The 25,913-nt window shown below is 45.5% G+C and overlaps 2 protein-coding genes across 4 annotated transcripts in view; one reads left to right on the forward strand and one right to left on the reverse strand.

The window, feature by feature from the left end:
* VILL (villin like) overlaps nucleotides 1-19,410 on the forward strand; it is a 35,236-nt gene extending 15,826 nt beyond the window's left edge. Inside the window, exons 4-20 of the mRNA XM_057398270.1 lie at nucleotides 40-236; nucleotides 1,336-1,444; nucleotides 1,770-1,880; nucleotides 3,382-3,581; nucleotides 3,669-3,747; nucleotides 5,119-5,217; nucleotides 7,450-7,603; nucleotides 8,615-8,715; nucleotides 9,333-9,470; nucleotides 10,023-10,181; nucleotides 11,047-11,226; nucleotides 11,970-12,115; nucleotides 12,801-12,945; nucleotides 13,614-13,802; nucleotides 16,438-16,506; nucleotides 17,473-17,730; nucleotides 19,010-19,410. Coding sequence (XP_057254253.1) covers nucleotides 40-236; nucleotides 1,336-1,444; nucleotides 1,770-1,880; nucleotides 3,382-3,581; nucleotides 3,669-3,747; nucleotides 5,119-5,217; nucleotides 7,450-7,603; nucleotides 8,615-8,715; nucleotides 9,333-9,470; nucleotides 10,023-10,181; nucleotides 11,047-11,226; nucleotides 11,970-12,115; nucleotides 12,801-12,945; nucleotides 13,614-13,802; nucleotides 16,438-16,506; nucleotides 17,473-17,730; nucleotides 19,010-19,123 — 2,448 coding nt within the window. The 3' untranslated portion in view covers nucleotides 19,124-19,410. The remainder of the gene's footprint in view (nucleotides 1-39; nucleotides 237-1,335; nucleotides 1,445-1,769; nucleotides 1,881-3,381; nucleotides 3,582-3,668; nucleotides 3,748-5,118; nucleotides 5,218-7,449; nucleotides 7,604-8,614; nucleotides 8,716-9,332; nucleotides 9,471-10,022; nucleotides 10,182-11,046; nucleotides 11,227-11,969; nucleotides 12,116-12,800; nucleotides 12,946-13,613; nucleotides 13,803-16,437; nucleotides 16,507-17,472; nucleotides 17,731-19,009) is intronic.
* A 2,862-nt stretch (nucleotides 19,411-22,272) lies between these two features.
* Nucleotides 22,273-25,913, reverse strand: part of PLCD1 (phospholipase C delta 1) — a 58,207-nt gene continuing 54,566 nt past the window's right edge. For all 3 annotated transcript variants that reach the window (XM_057398273.1, XM_057398271.1, XM_057398274.1), the window contains 2 exons: nucleotides 23,820-23,969; nucleotides 22,273-23,442 (listed from right to left, as the gene is read on the reverse strand). In XM_057398273.1, coding sequence (XP_057254256.1) covers nucleotides 23,351-23,442; nucleotides 23,820-23,969 — 242 coding nt within the window. In that variant the 3' untranslated portion in view covers nucleotides 22,273-23,350. The remainder of the gene's footprint in view (nucleotides 23,443-23,819; nucleotides 23,970-25,913) is intronic.

Below are 25,913 nucleotides of genomic sequence, written 5' to 3' on the forward strand. Positions count from 1 at the left end.
TGTGTCTTCATTCTGACTTATCTTTCCCACCTCTTCCAGACCAAAAGAGCCTCTCGTGGGTCTGCTGTGGATTTGCATTACTGGATTGGCAAGGATTCATCTCAGGATGAGCAAGGGGCCGCAGCCCTGTATGTCACCCAGCTGGACAATGCGCTTGGAGGGAACCCTGTGCAGCACCGGGAAGTGCAGGGACATGAGTCTGAGACCTTCCAAAGCTACTTCCGCAATGGCATTATGTGAGTAGTTCAAAATACCCTGCAACGAGGTGGGTCATGGTCCCTGGGATTTCTCTGCTTCTCTATATCTCAGAGCCATAAGTGTTTCAAAAACCTGAAAAATATGGACAGTGATGAAGTTGGTCAAAATCCAGAAGAAAAAATTCTCATTTTGAAAGAATCATTTATATTCATTAAGTCTGGAACCATGACATTTTGTTCTACTGGTAATTTTCCCAGATATTTGCAGTAATTTCCTCTTAACCTCCCTTTTGCTCACCCTAGGGTCTTCTTTCCTCTCCTCCACACACTTCAGATAAATATGCCCGTTAAGGCACTTCAGACTAATACTCACTTTGAAGTGCTGATTTGTTTCATACTTCAAGTAATATTCATGTAGTGGAAGTAAAGTCTCTAAAAGACTCTAAAGACTCTAAAGACTCTAAACTTCTGCCACCTAAGAGATACTGTTGAATCCAATCTTGTGGTCTTTGCTCACATTGGGGTCTTTTAAGGTGACTTCAATAGCTGTCTTCCAGGGGGGCCTTCATTGCCAATAAACAGCTTAAGTGCCTTGCATTTAAACAGCTGAAGAAGACTCAGATGAAAACCGATCCTCGGTCTATACTCTATATCCCAATCTGGCTTTGTGCCTCTCTACAAGCTCTCATGAGTTTCCTCAGGACTTTCGTGAGACAGGAAATTGGTTTTACCCTCATCTTAAAGATGAGTAAGGGAGAATGAAGGTTTCGAAGGACATGTAGGTTTATAAGTCTATTTGGAAACATATCTGCTTCTGAAATCAGTACAAGTTAGGCTTCATCTTGATCTAAACCACATCCCTAAGATTGAGCAGGAAGTCTGAGGCGGAATGAGAAATTAAAGTAGGCTCCTTCCACATCTTTACAGGTAGACTAATCACCACAGCATCCTCTTGTGGGTATGTTAAACTGGACCAAACAAATCTCAAGTATTCTGAATCACATGCCTCACTACATTTGCCAGCCTTTTCCAAGCTATGATATCTTAGTTATCACCAGAATCTTGAGGTGTTCTCAGACCATATAGGTGAAAGTGTTTTCTAACCAGCTCTAACACTTTATTCCCTGCTACACAACAGCTACAAGAAGGGAGGAGTGGCTTCAGGATTTAAGCATGTGGAGACCAATATGTATAACATCAAGCGTCTTCTTCATGTCAAGGGGAAGAAGCATGTATCAGCCACAGAGGTAAGAAGAGACCTGTCTCCTTATGGATCATTTCTCCTTGCCTCTCCTCCTACACTCATTTTCAGTCAGGTTCACCTGATAGCTAGCTCATCTCTGCTCAAGGACCCCTACTACAGGGTAATTTTCAAGACCTCACTAGAGGGTTTAGTATTGTCATGAGAGAAGCCATTGGGCTCAGTGAAGAGCTGAGTGCTGGAAAAATGAGTGTGTCATTGCATACCAGTTCTTACATCCCCCAGGGGCAAGATCCAGTGGCTGCGATTTGTCTCCTGCAGTGCTCGTTGTCCTCCCTGGTTTGCCAAACACTTTCATTTCTTCATGACAGGTAGCACTTTCCTGGGACAGTTTCAATAAAGGTGATGTTTTCTTGCTGGACCTTGGGAAAGTGCTGATTCAGTGGAATGGACCCAGCTGCTGCATTGCTGAGAAATCCAGAGTGAGTAGAGGCAAAAGCCACTTCATTTACTAGTAATATTTTTTGATGCCTAAGGATAAAAAAAATAGAAAAACAGCGTTCAGTGTTTGCACAGTGAAAATCTCAGTGAAATCAGCAACACAGGTAAACAGAGAAAATCATGGTAAATCTTCTGCTTGCCCATTTGCTGGTATCACAGGCCCAAGGAATTGCTTTCCTTTAGTTCAGACCTGGCCTCAGTGTCTGTGGGCACATCACTAGCTCTGGCTCCAGAAAGGCATCCAGCCCCCTCTGGGGAGGTCCATCTCCATCCCTCTGTGCCCTATGGCTTGTATGACATAGGACTAAAAAGTCAGTAACACCAGTAGGTTTGGCTGCAGTAACTACACTAGGGGTAGATGAATTTCCTTTCTTTTCTGCAGCATCACTGGGAATTCAGTCTTTGTCAGTATGAGACAAGTAGGAATACATAACCCAAGTGTTGATACGTCAGATCCATAGCTCTTAAGGCACTTTGCAAAGGGGTCTTATTGTTATTTTCCTGATAGAAAAAGTGAGATACAGAGATATAATAAAGAAATCATGTCAATGGCTCATCAGCAAAGTTGGTGGCCAAACTCATAACCACTCATCATATTCATGAAAAGGTAGGCAGGCCCGCTCTTCGCATGATGTCACTTGATGAGCTAGGAGAGGTGGGAGCTTCACAAGAAAGGCAGTTTTCCAGGACACAATGGCTAGAGGAGAAGATTGAATACAGAATGGAGAAGAGACAAAGAAACCCTCAGGACACAGAGAAGGGAGAGCAGGTAGAGGGACAGCTGCTGTGAGGAACAGGACATGGCTCATTTCAGGCCTGGCAATCAAGCAGGTCATTTTCTAGGTCTGCAAAGAGGGGCCCCTTTCAGAGCTATTGTGGTAAGAGACATGGAAAAAGAGAATTCAGTGGAAAATTGAGATTTCTGCCTAATTAGTTGCCTGGCATTCATACTGCTTTTTTTCACAGAAAGCATCCACGTTTTTTGAATACTTGAAACATTTAAATGTAAAAAGTCACCACGGAGCATCCAGGGTCCTGCAGCTCTGCAGCATCCAATCTCGTTGTCTTCAGCAATGTCCTCAGTGTGCGTGTCTCTCCCAGAGCATGTCACAAGATCAGTGGACCTGTTTATGTACAGCCAGACATGGGTAATGCTTCTTGTGGCTACCACATGCCTGTGCTTTGTGGGAGCAAGCCCCAGTAGTGATTCCAGCTTGGTCAGTATGAGACAAATAAGAACACGTAACCAAGTTATTGATAGGTCAGATCCAACATAAGCAAGATTTTCCTGAGAGTTAGTTCCTAAGCAGGCATTGCAGACACATACACTACTTTATATAGCTAAATTTGGAGGACACTAGAAGCTTCAGAGAGCTGTGGTAATCTGGCTGGGACTGTTGGTGCTCAGTCTTTGCTTTAGGTCTGAGGGTCACCGAGTTTGTTCTCAGCCTCACGATTTACCCCCTGCTGATCCTTGTACAGGGTCTCATGCTGGCTCGCAGCATCAGGGACAGTGAAAGAGGCGGCCGCGCTCAAATTGGCATCATTGACAACGAGAAAGACTCCCCGGACCTCATGCAGATCATGAAGATGGTGCTGGGTGAGAGGCGTGGGGAGCTCCGAGATGCCATCCCGGATACAAAAGCAGATGAGCTGCAGAAAGCAAATGTTCGGCTCTACCAGTAAGTCCGGAAAAGTTCTCCAAACCCTGTCCTTTCTCACAGTGAGCACTGTGAAGCCTGACTCTGCTTGATGCCTCTGTGTTCCAGCGTCTATGAGAAGGACAACGACCTGATGGTACAGGAGGTAGCCACCCGGCCCCTGACACAGGATCTGCTCCAGCATGAGGTGAGAGAAAGCCATCAGCCTTTACAGTGAGAAAAGGATGGTGGGGCTTGCTTTATTTTCAGCTGAACACTTATTTCAATGGGATACCCCATTTCCTGAAAATTACCAGCCCTTCCATCATTCAGGTTTATCAGATGTCCTCTGAAAACAGGACAGTGTAGCCCTACCACAGCCTCAGTAGTAGCCAGTGGCCTACTACAGCCTCAGTGGCCAAAGGCAGGTGATTCATTGAGGCTGTTCTAACAGGAGATGGCAAATTGACCCTCTCAGCCAAGGATGATATTAGCTTGGCAGTCAGAGTCAAGGAGAGACGTGGGCCAGGAATAAATTCCAGATGGAAATAAGGCTTCTTAATACCCCATATCTGGGGATAGCCCTCCACCTGCAGAATTCAGAGCAAATGAATACTCTGCTCACAAAATCATGAAGATAGTTATCCTGCTGTAGCAAGTGGCTGGTCTCAGTGATGCACACTGGAAGGAGACTGCTTACAGACCCTCTGGCAAAAGGCTTTCAGAAAACAAAAGCTTTCCTAATATCCTCCTGGCTGAATTTTGGCAGAGAATTGCTCATCCTTAACTCTCTGCAGCACAAACAAGCCTATTCCAAGACAGTGTAGGGCTGCAAGGCTCCAGCTCCCTTATTCATGCTGGTGTCAGCCTTGTTAAATCTCAGTCTCCTTTTACAGGAATACGAAACTTTCATTCTTTTTTGTCAAAGTTCAGCCTGAAAAATGAGAAGCCTTTGGTCACACAGTTGTCTGGTTGAAGCACCAGCTCTCTGCAGTGGAGACAGGCTGCCTGGCAGCCACCTCATCTCCTTTGGGTTCAGGATTCTGCTGTGTTTCACAATGATTCAACACTTTCAGCTCCAGACTAGGAACACAGAATAGTCATGCAGATGTCTAACTCTGACTTTTCCTGCTCCTTTAGTAGCAGATTTGGCATAAATGAGCACCACCATCAGCAGCACTGAAGCACAGCAGGCTGAGGATTATATTTCAGCACTTTTCCTCCAGCCTTTCGGAGCTGGTGTTTGTCGGTTTGGGAACGTCTCTTAGGAGATGGTAATGGCCAGTTTTGAGCGATGCTTAAGAAAAATACATATTTTAACTCATTATAGTTAAAGGTCAGCTCCCTGGGTCAGGTGTGCTTGCACTGTATGGTTGATGGTAGGTGTGGTCCATTTATGAACCATCCTGTGTTGCCTTTGCTAATGATTGCACCAGGGTTGAAGCTCTGTAAGGCAAGGAAATGAGCTAAACCAAAATCTAATCTGAATCTTCATGAAGGATCCAACCAGAGTAGGCTACAAACAAGGACCTTTGCCTGTGTGGAGTTTTTTACATCTGTTTTTTCTGTTTCACCTCAGGACTGCTATATTTTAGACCAAGGTGGTTTTAAGATTTATGTCTGGAGAGGAAAAGCCTCCAGCCTGGAAGAGAAAAAAGCAGCCTTCTCTCGAGCTGTGGTGAGTTGTAATATAGTGCAAACAGTGTCATGGGAGGTTAACTAAGCGCAAATCTAGATCTGACCACTAATTGCAATTAAGTGTAGGTCTTAAAGAGCTGGCCTGCATAATAACAGAGAGAGAAGTTGCACGTCTAAGCAAGGCAAGATGATGCAAACACAAAATTGCTAGTCACTAAATTGCACAAGAACAAAGACCTGCCACTGAAACTAGGAGGAAATTTATAAAGAAAATGAAGTATAAAAGAAAATCTTCATTACTCAGTAAACGGTGGACTGCTGGCACTGTTGATTGGACACAGAGAATCAGCAGGGTCAAGATGGGATTAGACAAATTCATGGTCAACAGGTCCATAAACAGGTAATAAAGGGGCTTTTATATCATCTCTAACATCCATGACCCAATATTGTGGCTGCTGAGGAGAGTGAAGGGATCAGACTGAAGCCAGCCACCAAGCTCGTGTGTGCTCACTAAACAGCATCTCTTAATGCCGCTGTTCCAGGCAGCATGGACCACTGCTTTGACCCTGAAAGCATCTCTTGTGTTCCCAACCAAAGGTAACATCTTGGGCAAGTCAGTGAGAAACTTGATCTGGGCTTTCTGTAAAAGCCAGACCTTTAATGTAGGTGCTACAAGCCTCAACCGCAAGTCCATTATAAGCAACATGTCCTTTTCACATCACCAATGGCCCAGGTTCTGCATGTGAATTTGAAGGTGATACAAGGCTCTTCCAATGGGTAGAAAGAGATTGTTAATAACTGCCATTAATTCAGATTGGCAAACCTGAGGCGAGACCAGGATTCATGTTGAGAAAGTGCACATTAGCATAATGCCCTGGTGCTCCTCCAGATGAGCTACCATGAAGTTATTTTTTGGCAGAACGTGCCTCAACACTTCTTTCCATAAAACATTAGCCTCAAGGGAGCCTGAGCAAGAAAGGCATTTAGTAGGTTTTTTTACAAGTTGACATGCTGAAGTGAAGACTACAAGGGATCATAGCTTTTATTTCGTTTGCTCAGTTATGTGGATACCATAAACAGACTCATCTTCCATGAGCTCTTACTAGGATATACTGAACTTCAGCAGCTCCATCATCAGTAAGGTCTTACCTGGAGACATCCAGATTCAATAAAGATTGCACCTATTGTCTTAGAGAAGCAAAGCTTAGAAAAACTTCACCTTAAAGCTTATCTTGCAGTGCTCTTTTCAAAAGCTTAGATCAGGTGCTTTATATTACGCAATCAGCTCTTCAAATTCTGGCCCTGGGCTACACATGTAGAACAAAAGATATCTCTTTCTTTCAGTGCGGCAGTTGGGAGGGATGGGAGGACCATCTGCTCTGCTTTTCCCTGGAGGTAGTGTGTGGCTGTAGTATTTACAGCAGAAGATGAATGCTCAGAAGCCCACAGTCAGGCTCCTTCCCTGAACCATGACTGCTGGCACTGAACCTCCAGGTCATCCCAGGGCCTGCTGAGATAAGCATAAGAGTAGTTCCCAGAACTGAACAATGACTTTGGCGTTGTGGCAGAACACAGATTAATTTTCTTCCAGGCACCTCTGCTGAAGTAGTCTTCTGACTCAATAGTAGCTCTATCGTAAAGAAATAATTTGGGTTTGGGGGAAAAAAGTTAAAAAATAAAGCAGAGATTTGTGAGAATTTAGTCCTTTCAGAACACACATCGTGCTGTGGGGTACTTAACTGACTCCATCCTTTCACTACCTTTCAAGCCCTCTATCATAACACAGGAAGATCCGTCTTACTGTTTAAGAAAGGAACAAAATGTTTGTAAAAAAGCAAAGAACTGAACTAGGCTCTTGGGTCATGGGCACACCGTATCACTGCTCCCTCCCCTTCACTCCTAGATCCATCCCTAGAAGTCATCTACAGAAATATCTGAGACAGAGAAGGAGGCTTTTCATGAGACCCACTGAGAGACATTTTTGTCAAGACTAAGGCGCTATGTAGAGATTAAGTTTAGGATCCAAATGACTGGCCTGTAGGGATAGGGTGAAGTTCCCTAAATACAGAATAAACATGGCTATGTGTGAGAGCTTGTAGACACCTCCATTTGTAAGTCTGAATGCAAGTCTTGTGGTGAATCCTGTCCTTGGTCATGCCACTGTGTTCAGTGAGGGATGTTCACTCTTTGAGATGCTTCAGGTCCACATCCCTCTTTATGTCTGTAAAAAGCTTGGTGTATCCCCGCTGATGTCCTTTTTCAAACCCACTAGGGTTTTATCCAAGCCAAAGGCTATCCTTCATCCATCAACATTGAAGTGATCAGTGATGGAGCAGAGTCAGCCATGTTTAAACAGCTTTTCCAGAGGTGGACAGAAAAGGATGAAACACAAGGACTGGGCAAAATCTACACTAGTGGCAAAATTGGTGAGCATGTTTGTCCTGACTTTGTCTTTCCTACCTGTGCTAAGCAACAGCTGAGGGAACATCATTCACATTAACTGCCTCCTGCCTTCAGTATTTTGAAAATCTAGTGCACATGCTTCCCATACCTTGTATTTTCCACCTTCTTCAGTAGATGCAAAGGATTCAGGAGCTGAAAAGCACTGAGAACTGCTGAGGCTTCTTATATGAACCAAACTACTACTTAATCCAAATGTAAATGTTGACAGAAGATCACTGAAAATTTGTATGCAAAATTTCATACTTTCAGAACTTTTTTATAAAGGACTGATGCTAAACCTGATGAGGAAGTGTTATACGACATTCTGCTTTCATTTACACTGGCATCCACCCAAGACCCTCCTGACATCAATGGAATTATTCTGTATTTACACCAGGTGTAAACGGTGCCTCAATTTATCACACTGCTGAAGTGAATATTACAATGCATTAACCCCGGAGAGTAAACAATACCAAAGAGAGAGAACTTGATGAATGATGGGACGGTGACAGAGATGCTGGATGTCTCCATCAATAATAGCCTGAGAGCTGCAAATCTCTTTCCCTTACAAGTTTTCTCCACCTCTATCTCTCTGTGCTCTCCATAAATACTCTCTCTCCTTACCATAAGCTGGAAAAATGTAGCCATTTTATTTCTGAAAGCAACATTCTGGAAGGAATGAGGTATGTATGGATTTGGAAAACAATTATGAATTTTCAGTCAGAAGACAACTAGTATTTTTACTAGCCAGTTGTCACTGCAATGTGCATATGGCCAGTTGCCAACCTGTAACAGGTCAACACTGGAGCATATGAACTCTTGCATAATCCAAAATCAGTATTAGCTTACTAGTGGCAAGACTGGCTTCTTGCAACCGTAGACAAGGTTTTTCTCACATGTAAAACAGTCGTGTGCGTGTGTGAGGGTGATGCAGGGCATTTGTATGTTCTTGTTCATTCACTGGGTTCTTGTTTTTATTCTGCTGGTGCATGCAGCCAAGGTGGAGCAGGTGAAGTTTGACACCACTCAGCTCCATGCCAGACCGGAGCTCGCTGCTGAGCAGAGAATGGTAGATGATGCCTCCGGGGAGATAGAGGTGAGAGAGCTCCTTTTGCTAGCAGAGGATGCAGTAATCAGCGTTTCACACAGACCAGATGTATAGAGCTGTGATGCTGTGCCCACCTACCCTCCCCAAGGAAGCACAGCTGCAGCCAGAGCAAAGTGCTTGTGAACTCTAATGCATCAGTTACAGTAGCTCAGGGGCATTTCTTCTCCAACCTTTGACCAATGGAGCAAAGCAGTCACCATGATGACTCCTCTCCTGCCATGAGTGTGGGCCAGGAGACTGATACAGTCAAACACTCTCTGTTTAGGCCATATCAACCAAATTTGTACAGAGCAGAAGTCCCTCTCCCATTCTTGTGGCCTCCCATGGAAGATGGAACTGGCTGGGAGAGGGGCTGTGAGGGAGCTGGAGACTGCTTCTCCTTGAGGACCACTGACTGCTGAAGATCCATTAATGGCACATGTATCGTGACAGCCAGGAGAAAATGGACTTTGCCAGCAAGCACTTAGTCAAGCTGGGGGAACTGGCATCCAGGGATGGGTTATCTTTCCAACTGAAGACCTGAACTTCAGTGGTCTGCTAGCAAAGGGGGGGTGCTCTGTCTTTACAGACCCCACTGCTGCTCACCAAAATGTTTCTTTCACTAGGTGTGGAGGATTGAGGACTTGCAAATGCAGCCGGTGAATCCCAAGACATATGGGCAGTTCTATGGAGGTGATTGCTACCTGGTCCTGTACACCTACTTGAGATCAGGCAGGCCTCACTATGTCCTCTACATGTGGCAGGTAGGTCAAACAGAAACAGTGATTGCGTTGCCTATAAGATCGAAACTGCAAGAAGTAATTGCACAAAAAATTTGCAACCCAAGCATTCAGAAGAACTCAGATACCCTTTGCTCCTCAGTTGTCCATTGCAAATATCCCAAGCTGTGCTTTCTGGGCAGCATGGACACTGAGCTCAAGAAGGCATCAGTCTGAGACCCAGCAGTGTCAGAAAAAGTGAAGGATATTGGGGCTTATAATGCTGAGGTCAAACCTTGCAGTCTTTCAGATTGTCCCATAGAGCCTCAGCTCCTGGAGCCCTGTGGGTATATAAATACTTCTGCTTTCCTTTTTAAAGCATTTTTTTCCTCTCCTAAGAGGCAGAGAGATGCTTTGAAAATGGGATGCTAAAGTCTTCAAAACCAGGATACAAGTGAAATTTAAACATCTGGAAGATTTAACTCTGATCTCACGATATTATATGCAGGGCTTTGGATTGGCAAGATGTTACATTGTGCAGAGCTTTATACCCTGCATCTCATCAGCGTGCATGAGGCATCTCTCTGTCTTCCCCAGGGCCGTCATGCCTCTGTGGATGAAATCACTGCTTGTGCCCTTAATGCCATTGAGCTAGACAAGAAACATGGGGATGAGGCTGTGCAGGTGCGCGTGACAATGGGCAAGGAGCCCGCACACTTCCTGGCCATCTTCAAGGGCAAGCTGATCATTTACGAGGTAACGCAGCTCTGTCCATGTGGGCAACGGGAGGTGCAAACACTAGTGTTGGCTTGGCAGTTGGAATGGAAATAGTCCAGAAAAATGGGCTGATATTCAGGAATGACACTGCCAGGTCTGCATGGGCTGGCAGATGGAAGCGGTGGAACATTTCTACTACTTCCCAAGTGGCCTGAACACCATATGTGTAAACACAGTCCTGGACTGACCCAGACTCAGCTGTCCACCCCTGAGTTCCAGTGTTAATGTGTGATATTCTTTCTAACTCTATCCCAAAATATTTTGCAGTTATAAGAAGGCAATCTTTCTGTGAATTACAAATAACACTATCCAGAATGGATATGCAAAATAGCTTACAAACTGTTACATGATTTGAATTGTCCCTGTCTGAATTAACTCCTAAGCCACTTTACTTGCTGCAGTGGCTGCTGACATCTGTGGTGGAGGCATTGCAAATGGCTGGGGAAGAGGGGGATTGTTCTCAGCGTTGGTCCCACCACATAGCTTCCGTGGCAGATGTTCAGTGAGCCACACACAGCTGGAAATCTGAGTCCAGCTGCCTTTCCCTGTCTACATGGCAAATGCTTTGCAGGCAGTAAGATCTGCTCACATTGAACTTGAGCATCTCAGTGGGAGCTAGTCAAGGCTCAGAGTTAATCAGGGAGAAAAGTGGAAGTTATGCCATGTAAGTTTTATTCTGACCTGGAACCAACAGGTACTTGAATTTCCTTACCTGCTCTGCACAGAACCATGTTCCATCATTACAGCTGCGAGCCCAACAGTCTTCTTCCTCCAATCAGTTGCACTCTGGATTTGATTGTCCTCCTTACCTCACAGTACCATCCTTCTCTCTGTTTTTTTGCAGGGTGGCACGAGCCGGGCTCAGAAAAGTGCACCCGAGCCAGCGGTCCGCCTCTTCCAGGTGAGAGGCACAGATGAGATGAATACAAAGGCCACAGAGGTGCCAGCCAGGGCCTCCTCGCTCAATTCCAATGATGTCTTCCTGCTGACAACCAGCCAAGTCTGCTACCTGTGGTGTGGAAAGGTGAGACTGCAACGGGTCCAGGTGAAACAGCTTAAGGGAGCCAAAATTGCTGATGCTGGGCTTGAGCATCCTACCTCCACTGAGCTATGGAGGTATACCCTTAGGCAGGCAGCCCATTAAATTCCAGTGCAGGAAGGTGCAAGCTGGAGAAATCTCCATCTATGAAGGATTAGCAGTAACACAGCCTCCTCTGTACAAAAATAACCTATGTTGGGGTTCACCTCATTTTAGATGTTCATAAAGCTTTCAGCTGAATAAAGCACTCCAGGTTCTTACAGCACCCCAGCTGTAACAAATTATCCAGGATTAGAGCACATTCATTTATCATGTTTCAATTTTAGGATGAGATGGTATATGAAACCAAAGCAGAAGTGACACCCAGAGAAGTTGCAAAGGCCCCATAATTTCAAGTGTTCCAGGTCAGGCTGGATGGAGCTTTGAGCAACCTGATCTAGTGAAAGATGTCCCTCCTCATGGCAGGGAGGTTGAATTAAATGATCTTTAAAGGTCCCTTAAGCCAAACCTTTCTATGAGTGTTGTCCTATATGCCATTGGCTGCACTGTATGCCCATTGAAGGACTAGAAATGTATTCTGAGTGACTAGCTTAGATGAGACCCTCAAAAGCATTCCAGCAGGTCTAAAACTCTCTAGAGGGGAGGATAGAACCTAGCCAGCTTTTCTCCACAGATAAATTTTGCCAGTCTGTACCTAACTCCACCTCAACCTTCTGTCCTGAGCACAGGGATGCAGTGGAGATGAGAGGGAGATGGCAAAAAGGGTAGCTGACATCGTTTCCAAGAGGGACAAGCACACTATTTTGGAAGGACAAGAGCCAGCAGAGTTCTGGGAAGCCTTAGGTGGCAAAGCACCTTATGCCAGTGAAAAGAGGTAAAAGTGACCTGCTTGTTTCTCCAGGTTTTGCCAGGCAACATTAAGCAAGGGATCAAAACTTTGATACTGTGTCCTCACTAAAGGGAGCACAAGGTTAGGGTATCACCAAAAGCTTGTTCGGAAACCACACTGAGATGTCTCTTTCCTAGATTTTGGTTCAGGCCTTCTGTGAAGTAGGAGCTGCAGGTCCAAACCCTGCTGAAAGGAGTGTGCTACATCCTCCTTTCCCACAGTAAATCCATTCCATAGCTTGCCATAAGAGCTACATGAACCACTTGCTCCATTTCTAGCCATTATTAGCTTTATGGGCAGCCCCATAAGATTCATGAAACTATATCTGCTTTTGAACAACCTGGATTTCCCCAGCCCTCTGGGCAGGTGATGGGTTCCTTTGCAATCAAGCAATGTGATGTGGCTTTCACCTGCCATCAGGCTCATCTCCACAATGAGAGAAGTGTTCTGCTTTTGCCTGTTTTTGGGTGGAGGAAAAGTTACCTTCAAAAATTGTTAGAATGGTCCAACAGTACCCTGAGACCTGACATTGCTGATTTTCATGCCCTCAGATGAGTGTTGCCATATTCCCACCTCTTCCATCAAGGTCATGACAAGTAGTGGCATGTAAACCATGGGGAAAAGGTTTCCACCTCTCTTGTTTTTTCTTTCCCTGCTGCGCATGAGGAAGGTTTCAAGAGCAGATCACACAGTACCAGCCTCGCCTCTTCGAGTGCTCCAACCAGACGGGTCGATTCATCATGACAGAGGTGGTGGGTTTCTGCCAGGAAGACCTGGATGAGGATGATGTTATGCTGCTAGACACATGGGAAGAGGTCAGCACAGAACCCCCCTCCCCTTCTCCCCAGACACTTTCTGACAGGTTAGGGCTCAATTGGTTTGAATCCAACATTCAGTGTGAAATCAAGGGCAACATGCCTTCTGTCCCATCTCCAAACACTTCATGATGCTCAGTCAGACAAGCAGGCGTATGTCCAGTCCTCACCCAGGTACAAAACATGTGAGTAAGGTAACATTGCTCACCTTGCTTGAGAAAGGAGGATACTGAGGCACCTGGTCCATGCCCTACTCCAAGGTGAGAAGAGCTGGACATGCTCCAGTCTTTGCCAGCTCATACAAGGGGGTGGCACCCGGAAGCCCTCCCCTTCATTTTCTAGCACCAATGGTGACAATGTGCTTTAGGCTGTTGGAAAATGTCTCAGAGGAGTTTGCTTACTGAGTTAGAGTTTTGGCCCATGCAAGGATGGGATTTAGCTACCTTGAAATGTACAAGAGCTGTCTCCTGAAATATTTATACTTTATGCATGTCTCAAAAGCAAAATATTTCTTGGCTGGGAGTAAATCTGGGATCATAATCCCAAGGGACTATTGGGACACAGCCTTTTCAGTCTTATTTCTGCTCCAGTTGGCAGGGAAGAGTAAACAGCTGTGTCTGCACAGGTCCTAAGTACTCACTGGGCTTCAATACCTTCTCTCCTTGCAGATTTTCCTTTGGGTTGGCAAAGCCTCCAACACATATGAGAGGAATGAGGCAATAGCCTCAGCTAAGGAGTATCTCAAGACCCATCCAGCAGGGAGAGACTTGACAACTCCAATAATACTGGTGAAGCAGGGCTATGAACCCCTCAACTTCACAGGATGGTTCAATGCTTGGGACCCCTACAAATGGAGTGTAAGTTTCTAGAAAAGCCCTGCGGTGTGCACACATGCTCAGGGGTGGTTAAAGGGTGTTATTGTCAGTGAACATATCCTTGATGCTGCACAGAGCAAAACCGTGCTATGACACCTTGTCAGCCTGGGGTCATTCAGCCTGGAGAAGAGAAGGCTCTGGGGATTGCTTAGAGCAGCTTCCAGTGCCTAAAGGGGCTGATAAGAAATCTGAAGAGGGACTTTTGAAAAGGACATGGAGTGATAGAACAAGGGGGAATGGCTTTAAACCAACAGAGGGGAGATTGAGATGAGACCTTAGGAAGAAGTTCTTCCCTGTGAGTGTGACGAGGCCCTGGCACACGTTGCCCAGGGAAGCTGTGGCTGCCCCATCCCTGGCAGTGTTCAAGGCCAGGTTGGACGGGCCTTGGAGCAACCTGGTCTAGTGGAGGGTGTCCCTCACAATGGCAGGGGTTTGGAACTGGGTGATCTTTTAACATCCCTTCCAACCCAAACCATTCTGTAATTCTATGTCCTGAGCTTCATGGCTTCCTGGTGCTGCTACCTGAGCAGCTTTTATTCCTTTACCAGCAAAAACTACCTGTTTGGTGAAACCAATATTTCTGTAAATATACATAAATGTGCTTGAATTCACAATATTCACATTTTTATTTGAAAAACCAATTAGGTTCCAAATCAGGTTTGTGATTTCAACAGAAAATGTGTTGGGACTGCTAGTAGTAAAATCTTCAGAGTGAAAACAGAAGCATCATAGAGAAAACTAAAAAAATAAAAAATAAAGAATACATTTTTCAAAATGCAGCCACATAAAAAATGTTATGACCCAGCTTTAAGGGCAAACTCTGGTGAAATTAAAGATGCGAGCAGACAGGCCTCATGTTCAGGTTTGCAGACTACCCGTCAGAGCCGAGGAGCTCCTGAGCGAGGTCACCCTTGCTCCCTACATACATACAAGCCTTCTTCTTCTCAAAAGCTGATTTACAAATAATAGCTCTTTGCTATGTAGAAATGGAAACCTGCCCCAGGAGATGCCTGGGAAAGAAAGAAATCCTTTCTCTCCTCTTTCAAACTCATGGGCTTCAAATCATTTCAGGAGTATAATGTGGAGCAGAGATCTGTTCATGTGGCCAGTGCATAAGGCTGCACCATGCAGTGTCTCCGACCCTGGTTATGCGCATAGCTGGGCAGAGGAAGGAGTGATGCACTTAAATCCATGCAGACCATCCACCAGCCAGTCCAGTCTGCCTGGGGACTATGCTGCAGCACAGCATGTATTGGGAATAAAGGATAATCCTGGGCGGGCTTTAGTGGTTGACAGCCAGAGTAGTGGTTCATACAAACAGGCAGGTGGAAACAATGGTGCCAGGCTGTGCACCTAAATTCCTTCCACCTGATGGCACTGGTGTGAGTGACTTAAATGAAAAAGGCAGCTGATGTGCAGCTGAGAAAAGCCCAGCTCCCAGGTGGTGTATTCTGAGAGCCTTTCCCGGTAGGCTGCTGCTGATTGTCCCTTCTCTCTCCTGGTGTTTTCAATGAACATCAGTGGTCAAACAGTTCATATTTTTTAGTTGCCTAGAGGGCTGTGAGTGAAGTCCCATGCTGGATCCTGCAGTTGGGACAGCCAGGGCAACAGCACAAAGGTCCTCAGGGGACTTCACGCTGCAGTAAGACTCATAAGAGATATTTTATTTCCCCTAGCTTGGTTTGCATTGTCTTTCTTTGCAGCCAGTGTGGTGGTAGAGAGCCTGTCTTGATAGCCAGATTTGGACAGATAAGACAGCAACTCCCAAAGCAGCAACCCTTAAAACAACATTGATGCTTAGAACAAAGGTCAAAACTTGGAGGTTTTTTTTCTGAGGAACTGCTGAAAAACAAGGATACAGCTCATAAAATATATGCCTCTAAAAATATCCCCTGTAGGCAGCTTCAGCAACTACAGACAAGCAATCCAAACTGTTGACATCCCAGAAACATCTGGTGTGTGTGTGTTCATTGCTCAGTTTTGGGTCTAAATCTGTTTGCTCTGCAGCCCATGTGTTTATGTTATTTTCTTCTTGTTGGGGAGCTTTGTTGGATGATTCTGCTAAGAACTGACATCTCCTGGCTGCTTAGGAAAACACAGTCAAGAGCTTTGCCAATGTATTTAGTCTATTCCTTTTGCAGGAAATAAAGGGTAGCTGGTAATACATGACACCAAATTATAAGAAGTCAGGGATTGAGACTTTAAAAAAACTTGTTGCTTTAGCTGAATGAATCAGAGAAGGGGGAAAAAGGAAAAATGTTATAAACCAGATTTTCATCCTTTACAAGATTCATTTAAAATTTAAAAAATGTAAATCCAGCATTAAATATGATTTGATTTTCCTTCTCCTCTCTGAAGTCTTTACATTTCCTGTTTTCACCTCTTATTGTTCAACTGCAAAGGCTAAAGTCCATTTGCTTCTTTGTTTTCAAGTGAAAGCTCAGATTTTGGCACAGTCTCCTGATCCCAGGAGCTGGGGTTTGCATAAGGCACCAGGTGGCATCGCAGTGGGCACCACTGGGCTTTAAATTCATACGATCTCCTGACCCTGTTAGAGAACAGGAGCATGTGCTAACTAAAGGCAGCCTGTGTTTTCTACAACTCTCTTAACCTTTAGGATGGCAAGTCCTATGAGGAGATGAAGAACAGCTTAGGAGACATGTCGGCTATATCCGAGATCAAAGTGGTGAGTTGCTTCTTGACCACATGGGTGGGAAACACCTGGGTTTAACCACCACCGCGTGCCCCAGCCTGTTCGCACAAAGGAGAGGACATAACGATCAGAGCAGGCACGGGGACCTCAGGCTGTCAGGATCAGAGCTGTGCTCCTCTGTGGAAAGTAAAAGGAGATGTGATTAATAACCCATAAATACACACAGATCTCCTGGGTCTTTTCCAGGCCTGTGAGCAGGAGATTGACCAGCTGTTTTCTAAGCTACGCATGTGAATAAAAGTGTGTGCAGCTATGACAGTGAGCAGGTAAATGTTTTATGAGTAGTTTGCAGTGGTCGTGTCCCTGAGACTCCGGACAAGTGACCCCTGGTCGAGAAGGACATACCCAATGTGAGATAGAGAGCACAGAGGAAAGAAGGTCCCAACAGTCCCAACACAACTGTCATACAAGATCAATCCTGCCCTGGAAAAGGGCAGGAGAAAGGCTGTAAGGAAGTGGCAGCAGCTTTGAATAAGGAGAGATTGCATATCAGGGAGGGGTATGCAGGTAGTTTAGAAGTTTTAGACATGGTAGATATCTAATCTCGCCTTCTGTCCTCCCACATGCAACTTACCTGCTGTTATCTTTAGAAGAATTGAGACTACAGTCTCATTCTTCTCAACATTTAACTTATATATATCTAAGTAGATATAACACAGTTAACTTAAGATACCATAAGTATCTTCAGTTATATCTAAGAGCTCTTATCAGTGCTGTGTTTTTAGTACTCCTAACATCAAGTTTTAACACTGATGGAGGGGCTGAACTAATGTCTTAGTTTAGACTTTCTCCTTTCTGCTTTGGAGTAACAGGCCAAGTGTTACTGATAGTCTGTGCTAGAAAGCGTCCCTCCAACCCCGATAGAGAGAGATCCTGGGACAACCCCCAACTTGATCTGCCAGAGCTTCTTGTCTTGATACGTTTTCCTCCATTTGGCAGGACCTTAACAACATCAGCCTGAACAAGAGCACCCTCAGCATGACCAACTTGGCAGGTTCAAGTACGGCAAATGCTTCTCCAGAGTATAAATCACACTTCAACCACAATGACAGCAACAGCTACAGCAATAGCAGCAACTACAACAGTGACAGGAGCCCTTCTCTGGTGCCCAATGGTGAAGGAAATTATTCCCGAGAGGTGCTGATGAACAGGGCAGTTGATGAACTTCCAGAAGGCGTGGATCCCACTAAAAAAGAGGTGACAGCATTGCTGGTTCGATGCCTTTGTAGCTTAGCCGGGCACTTAGTCATTGGCTAAGTGCATTAGTACTTTAGACTAGTAAGTCCTTCTTCAGGCTTAAGGGGATACTAACTAGACACATAGATCTCATCAAAAAAGTAAGAGCTTCATGAGAGAGGAAATCGTGGTAGTTTTACTGTGGCTTAAGTGTTTCTAATTTTTTAATGACAGAAAAATTAATTTTAAGTAGTCATTTTAAAAAATATTTTCTTTTGATGGAATTTTATTTTTGCAGCCCAGCCTCTGTCCTTGGAGGGACAGAGGATCAAAAAGATAGTTCCCACAAGACAAGGTGACACAGCTGAGAGTGAAGCTGGGATTTGCATTCTGCTTGGGCTGTGGGTGTTAGTTTTCATTCGAAACTCCTTCAGGAAGGGACCATTCTGTCTTCGGTTGTTTGTTTTTTTTTTGTCAGAAAGCTTGCATTTTGGCAAATCCCATCCAGGGACAGGGAGGAATGCCAGGTCTCAGATTTCTGATCAGCCCAAGGTTTTCAGCAACTTCTGTAGCTGAGTCCAAGCAAGCTGATGGGAGAGACACAAGGGGTTGATTCCCTCTACTCTCTACAACCCGTGTTTGACTGATGTCTTGCCCCAACAGATCTCCTGGCAAAGGCCAACACCCTCAGCTAGGGAGCTGAGCAGCAGCTCTGCCCCACGGCAATGCCCATGGATGTATTTCAGCCGGGCTGTACATGAGTGCTATCTTCTGCCCAAAATCCCAGGGAAAATGCAACTTCTGTTTCCCACAGGGTCTTTCTCAGTATCGGTGATGAGCCTGCTATCTACAAACCTCTCTCTCTTTCCAACAATGGGAGTGAACATTTCCAGTGGAATATTTGGGGGAAGGGACTGAGCAAGGGGGGGATGCTTTCACTGTGAATCACTGCCTAATAAACCACCCACAACCTTGGCTAGCAGAACTTCTCCCATGCACCAGGAATTGTCCTGGCCTCAGTGTGATTAGTGGAGGCCGAGTTCCAGCCAGAACATGCTAACCCTCAAAACCAGATCATCCCTTTGGGCTGGTGGGCTTTTATTCTCTCAAAGCCTGGTGCTTTGAGAAGTGGGATGAGGAACAGTTGCTGGGTTCCACTTCCCACCACAAGGACAGGAGCTGTTGGCCTGGAGTCAGAGGTCAGAGATGGCACAGTGAGGAGGGGATGCAGCTGATTGAGGTGTCCCAGCCTCTGCAAAAGCCAAAGCTGACCTGTCCTTGCTCTCTCCTCCCCCTGCAGTACTATCTCTCTGATGCTGATTTCTATGACATCTTTGGGAAGTCCAAGGACGAGTTCTACCAGATGCCCAAATGGAAGCAGCAGAATGAGAAGAAGCAGTATGGACTCTTCTGAGACCGCAGGGGCCATCTGGCATCCAGTGACTCTGGGACCAAACCTTGCTTTCTTAGGAGCTGCAGGGAAGTACAGACATTTGCTCAATGACCCCGACCCAACATCTCAATCAGGCCCATCTCAATGCAGTTATTCCAACAGCCACTGTTCAGGGGATGGCTCTTTTCTCCCACAAACCCAGAATCCAAGGAGGCAAAACCTTTTGCAGGAATGACTTCGCAGGATGATTTTGCCTCTTTTTGACACCTTATTGCTGATAGCCATGAAGACAAGTGTGTGTCACACAATCATATTGTAGCCTCTTCTCTCCCTTTTGCAAATTGCCACATGCACAAGGTCATGATCTTCCTTCATTTGTAGACGTTTAAAATTATGCAAGACAAAGGCCACTTGCAGCTGCTACATGAATTCTGGATTGGGAGAGGAGGGGGAAACCCTAGGAGGACAGAGGGGGAGCCTTGAGATCAGGAGAAAGGTAATGGAGTAGCCAGATATGTGGTGGTGTAGCTCATGGAGTGACACCAGACAGTTCTGACACTTCTCAGCTCACAGAAAAACTATTCACCAAAGAACAGCAAGAAGCAGTTGTAGACTAAAATGCATTGCCCAGTGCAGGTAAAACGAACAAGAACCTGACTTGGAAAAAAAACCCCACTTATTAAAAGCGTATTTATCAGGTGATCTTTTTCAAAAGGATGATGAGACTAAGGGCTAGACACAGCTGTTGTTGGGTTTGACTGCCAGACAAGACTGTATTTTCCTCTCATTCAGACAGCATCTCCAATCTCACCTGTCCTCCCTGAGCACAATCAGGTGAAAAGAGTCCATCTGCCCACAGGCTTGGCTTGGGGAAGCAGGGAGGGTTTGGGGTATGACCTGAGGCAGAGTATGTCCCACTGAAGGTTTTATCAGGGCTCCATCTCTGTGATGAGAGCTCATTCTACACTGTCAGCTTAGCCTAACTGGGGAGGGCAGGGGGAAATATGAGCGATCAGTGACTAAGGGACACAACTATAAACTAAAAGAAGAAACACATATGTTTAAGAATTTGGAAGATGTGGGTTTGCAGCTTTACTCCATTCCCAACCTGATCAGTGATTGCTAATAAACAGCCAGCAGAAGCACTCTGAGTGTCTTTGATCAGCATGTGGGCAGGATGGCAGTAGGTAAAAGCTCTGCAGGGCCAGAGATCCTTCAAACACCTGGTCTTTAGTAGAATTTGGATTTTTTTTTGAAAAGTGAAAAACAAACTGAGGAGCTTTTGAACCCCATCTGTTCCTGAACACCATAGCCAGGACCATTTGTCCCCCCCATGCCCATATACCCTGCTCCTGAAACCCCACGATGTTCATGAAATGGACCTGCCCGAACCTTTGCAGGTGATGGGGTCTTCTGGATAGATCTGTGTGTTTAAGATTTGATAGTCATTTCAAATTACCTCCATGCTCCTGCCACCACTTGTCCAATTTCCGCTTGAGGGTCCAGCCGGAAACCCATTGAATCCTGCACCCCACCCCATGAAGAATAAGGTAAGGGTCAGAGACACAAATGAGCCAAGTTACCTGCATGATTGCTCCTGCTGTGTCCACACTAGATACATTCACTGCCCATTATCCCTATTTCAGTTGCTATTGCCACTGATGGAAGCAACAATATTTGCATCACCCCTCTGCGGTATGCTCCTGCCAGCTCCCAAATTAACGAATTGCATGTGCTTCTCCGTAAGTGCCACCTATCAGCCCTGGGTATGGGACTAATGATCATCATGTAATCAAATGGAGATGAGCAGAAATAGTCGGGTTTTGGAGATCAGGCCAGTTTGCTACAAATGGCTTTAATTCCTGCTGCCACAATGCTCACCAACGCTTGAGAGAAGTGCTTCTGCCAGGACTTGGAAACCAGAATGGGATTTTACAGATAATAGAGCCTTCTAGTATTTGGACCTGTGTAAACTGCTGCTGTTCTCTCCTCGTTGGGAGACTTGTTTTTACTCTCTGCCTCTGATTTCTAAAGGAAGGATTCTCACCCACATTCTCCTTTTCATGCCACTTGCTGCTTTTGTTGTGGTGTCTGGTGGGCCATGTCCTATTTCTGCTGCTCTTTACACCAGAGCTCTTCCTTATAATGGGGCTCCAGAAATTCCTAATCTACTCAGAGATGACATCCTATGATAACAGCATGGACCATGCTCCTTCCTTTGGGGAGAAGGGAGACCTCGCAGCATTATCTATCCTGCTCTGGTTCATTCCGTCTCCATCACAGCTACTTTCCACCTGCCTCCAGTAGTTTTCCCCCAGCTGTGCCTACCTGTCATCAGGGATGTTCTCTTTTCCCACCGATCTTGCCTACTGTTATGTAAGTAAGTGCACAACAAGCAGACAAACTCCTGGCCTCTCTGTGTTGTCTATATAAGCCCACTCTGGCCCTGGATAGTGTGGTCCTGCCCCACATCTCTCTCCACTCCCTGTCCCCCACTTCTCTGGTACTGACTACAGCAGCCAGCTGAGGGCTCGTTTAGCTCAATAATCCATTGAAGTCTAATCCTGCAACACCAAACCACGAATAATTTGCTCTCAGTCAGCTCAGCAGGTTAATCTGACTCACCCTGAGTAGGAGTCAAGGATGCTCCTGCCTTGGCCTTCAAATGGGTCTCCTGATACAAATGCCCCATCCCAGAGGTGAGCTGAGAGAGAGCCCTTGGCACTGCAGGACACCCTGTTCAGCCTTTGTGGCTTCTGCCACTCTTGAACTCTTGGTTGTTAATTCAATATGAACCTTTGAGTTGTGGGTATAATTCACATTTAATCTGGCAACAGTTTACAACATCACACAATATTGTAGTGAAGAGGGAACTTCAGTGTGTCCGGCAAGGAAAACTGCAGCATAAGAAACTCCAGGTAGGACTAAATGAAAGCCAGTTTTGCTGTGGACCCAAGAACTACGAAATCCAGGCTATTCTGGACTCAGAAATAAGTGGGAAATGGAAAAGATCTAAAGGGACATTAACCTCTTTGACAGCAGCCTGTCCTCTCTACCACTGGGCATGGAAAACCCCAGAAAGACTGATAGCTTGAAGAACTTAAGCAGGTCTTATCTCCAATTTCATGTGTGCTGCATTCAATTAAGACAAGGCAAATAGTTACAAGTAATTGGATTTTTCCAGATTGTTTTACTTTAATATTCTAACATACTGTTAGTAACATAGTTGGCACTTCAAAATATATATTATTTTATTTCAACAATATTCCCTTAACTTTGTACTTGAAGAAAAATCACTTGTTGCCATAAATACTCTGTTGCTGTTCAAAACACTGTTGTCTGTCTGTACTAGGTTACCTCTACAGTGCAAGTGGGACAGGCTAACATTCACAACAGCTCCTACCACCACTTCCTCTGTGTTAAAAAATTATGTTTTTCTATAAAAACACAAACGAAGAAAGTTCTACTGCATTTCAAAAAAAGGCCTACGGTCAGTTGAGCGTATTTCTACTGACACTGACAAAAGACATTCTCTGAGGTCCCTTTGAGCGGGTTTCGCTTTGGGTTAGAGGGAATTCTGCAGTTCGGCAGCTTCTTTCTCCTTCAGAGGAGCAGAGCGAGGCTGTGATTGCAAAGAGCCCTGGCCGAGAGCCAGGCACACAGGCAGAGTAGTGTTCATGTATTTTTCATTATAATACAAAAGGGAAGCAGAGTTATGTAACGTGGGGCTTTGTAGTGCAGCTCTCTTTTTAAATCTGTAACAGGAAAGAGGGGAATCGAGTCCCCGTTTAAGACTTCATACGGTGAAACACAGCTGACATCTGAAGCTGCAAGAAGTCACCTGGCATCTGGCCACCGATGTCAACGGTAGGGTGGGTGTTTTCTTGCACAGATGCTTTGTCCAGATGTCTGACCAAACCCAACCCAAGAGCTGTATTTTGCTCAAAAGGAGTTCCTATCCTCTCATTAAAAGCAAAATTTAAAAAAATCATACACTAAGTGAACTAAAACCACAGCTGGATTGGTCAAACAGGTACAAAAGGATTAATCTCAACAGCAGCATCAGGATGTTTCCAGCATACAGAAGGAAGAAGGTTGATGGCTATCTCACATCAGGGGTCCTGTGGAGCACCACGGGCTGCTCCAGAGAATGTGCTGGGGATTTGATGGGACCCTGACATTGGCAGACTTCACATGCTGAATTCCTTCTACATCAATAAGGAGGTTCACTGTGAAAGAGCTGAGATGCTAATCACAGTCCTCAATATTGATGTACACAAAAAGGGTGGAGGAGGAGTACGGGTCTCCGTTCTTGGTTAGAAGATGGATGTGGCGGTAACCTGGAAGCAGACACACAGATGGAAAGTGGCCTTTAGTCCAGCTGGATAAATATTTGGTAACATTTGCCAAGACTCTGCAAAAACATCTCCTCTGTCTCAGAGCTGTTTGCTCTCAGTACCACCCAGAACAGGTAGGTCTGAGAAGCATGGCTCTGAGCGTTGGTAATGATGTACTGTGCCCAACACCACTGGTGACAAGGGGCTCCCTTCCCCATAGACAGTGTTAACAGCTGCCCAATAAACCGTTTATCATTTTGCCCATATCCCAGAGAGGGGACCTATTCTGACCTGAGGTGTGATGGATGTGGATCACTCCTCTGGGACACTGGAGCTTCCCAAAGGCTCACTGTTGTGAGGAACAGGGAATAGGGCCTTACCTTGCTTCAGACTGGTGAAGGGAAGGGTGTACTGCCCAATGAAGTCATTCTTGGTCGACATGTCAAAGTCTTCCACCACAAACCGGACCAGGGCAAGTGCAGGGATCTCTATGTCAAATGTAAACTCTTCATCCCATTTTGGGTTAAAGCCTGGGCAATATACACAAGAATGATGGTCAGAGCTTTTGACAAACAAGGAAAGAAGCAAGAGATGCTCACAAGCAAGGATGGCAGCCAGAGATGCTTGCAAATGGATGGAGACTTTGCCTGACTGAAGCCAAAGGTCATGGCAGGGGCTGAGAGCATTGTTCCCAGCTCTGATACTGATTTCCTACCTGGTATTAATAAATCTTAGCTTAGGCTACTCACTGCAGACCTCAGCATCACAGTCCCAGAAGACAATGAGAAGCAGGAGGGAGGTGAACTCAGCTCTGCTCTACATGTTCTCAGTGGCTGATATATGGATGTCTCTGGTTGCCACTGGACCACCTGCAAACTTTTGCAGCCCTAAACCAGAGAAGAGCAGAAAGAAGAACTGTGCCTTTGTGTTGTAACAGCCTCACTGAGTGCTGGAGTACATCCAACAGTCACTACACAGGGCCTCAGTTTCCCTATCTTCAAGAAAGGTTTACGATTACAAAAGCATCATCAAGTCTATGGACAAAATGTTTTATGTCTCCTTGTGTAAGGGCAGTGACTGAGACAGCCAGATGAGCCCTACTTCTGTTATGGATAAGGATCTTGCGGTCCGGACTCACAAAGCAAACAATACCAGAGACTGTCACATCAGGTGGGAGTTGAAGAACAAGCTCAATGCTCTCTCTCCAGGTCACAGTGGGTGCTCTCTGCAGTGTCCATAAACCACTCCCCAGAAACAAACAGGAGAGGACACCCTGTTTGAAACCCTCCTGGCATCAGCCCAAGAACAGCAAAATGTCAGCTGTTCATAGAGGATTTGTAGTTGATTCTGCAGGAAGCAGCGATCTTTCAGCTGGCCCTGAAGATGCTGAGATGGGCCTGTGGACAGTCCCATAGCAAAATACCTACACTGGTGCAATTTATTTGGACTTTCATATGATTAAATTAACTGGACTGTTCAGAAAACACACATCTGCTCCTTACCCCCTTCATCTTTGGGGAAAAAACAGTGTTGCTGATTCCATGGGAGCAGAAATCATGAAAGTCAAGGGAAAGGCATCAGCCCTAGGACAGTAGTTTCACTGTACTGATCCTCTAGGGAGGATTTTCAACCCATCTCAGAGCTTTGGTGGGATGCTTAGAGCTGCTGAGCCAGCAAGTTTCCACAGCTTCTCGAGTTCCACAGCTGCTCTGCTATGACCTGATCTATGACCATAGACCCTTCTCTGGTCCCACTAACACAGAATCATAGAATCATGGAATCATTTAGGTTGGAAAAGACCCTTAAGACTAAGTCCAACTGTAGAACATCAAACCAGGTGAACTGCTGAAGCATGGTCACATATCTGAAACCTCAGCCCATGAAACACAACCCCCTCACTGCAGCTGCCCCTTTCCAACACTAATGTTTTCATTGTTTGATTCACTTTGCATTGAGCAACACTCCCTCCAGCATCACCCCAGTATCACTGCAGCCAACCAGGGACTGGTTGTGGGGCAGGGTGTGCTGAGCAGCCCTAAGGAACAGGCCTGGCAGGTCTGAAACATTCCCTATGCAGCTTTCACTCGAGGCATTATAAAAATCATTATAGGTAACGGAAATGGCCATGAGCTTTAGGAGCCAGGCCAGATTTACTCAAACAGGAAAGAGGAAAAGGGAAACATTGTTAGCAGGGAGGAAAATATGCATTGGCTTTCTAGCACTTGGCTCTTACTCCACACGGAACAGCAGTGTGTGTGTGTACCTGTGTGTTTGTCAGCAGGAGGGTAATGACTGATTTCTCAGACCCCTACTGCCTCGCTGCTCTCCCAGGAGAGAGCTGAACTTGCCCTCTGCAAACTCAGAAGTCCCCAGTATTCACTGCACAGAGAGAAATCCCTACCATGTTTGAGTGAGGACAAATGGCCTACAGGGAAGTGCAATGTCTGTGAGATCTCCGAGGTCAGCGGTGGGTA

Source organism: Pezoporus wallicus, unplaced genomic scaffold (assembly GCF_028554395.1).
Source record: "Pezoporus wallicus isolate ANWC-B61680 ecotype Strahan unplaced genomic scaffold, APGP_CSIRO_Pwel_v1 contig_7237, whole genome shotgun sequence".
NCBI lineage: Eukaryota > Metazoa > Chordata > Aves > Psittaciformes > Psittacidae > Pezoporus > Pezoporus wallicus.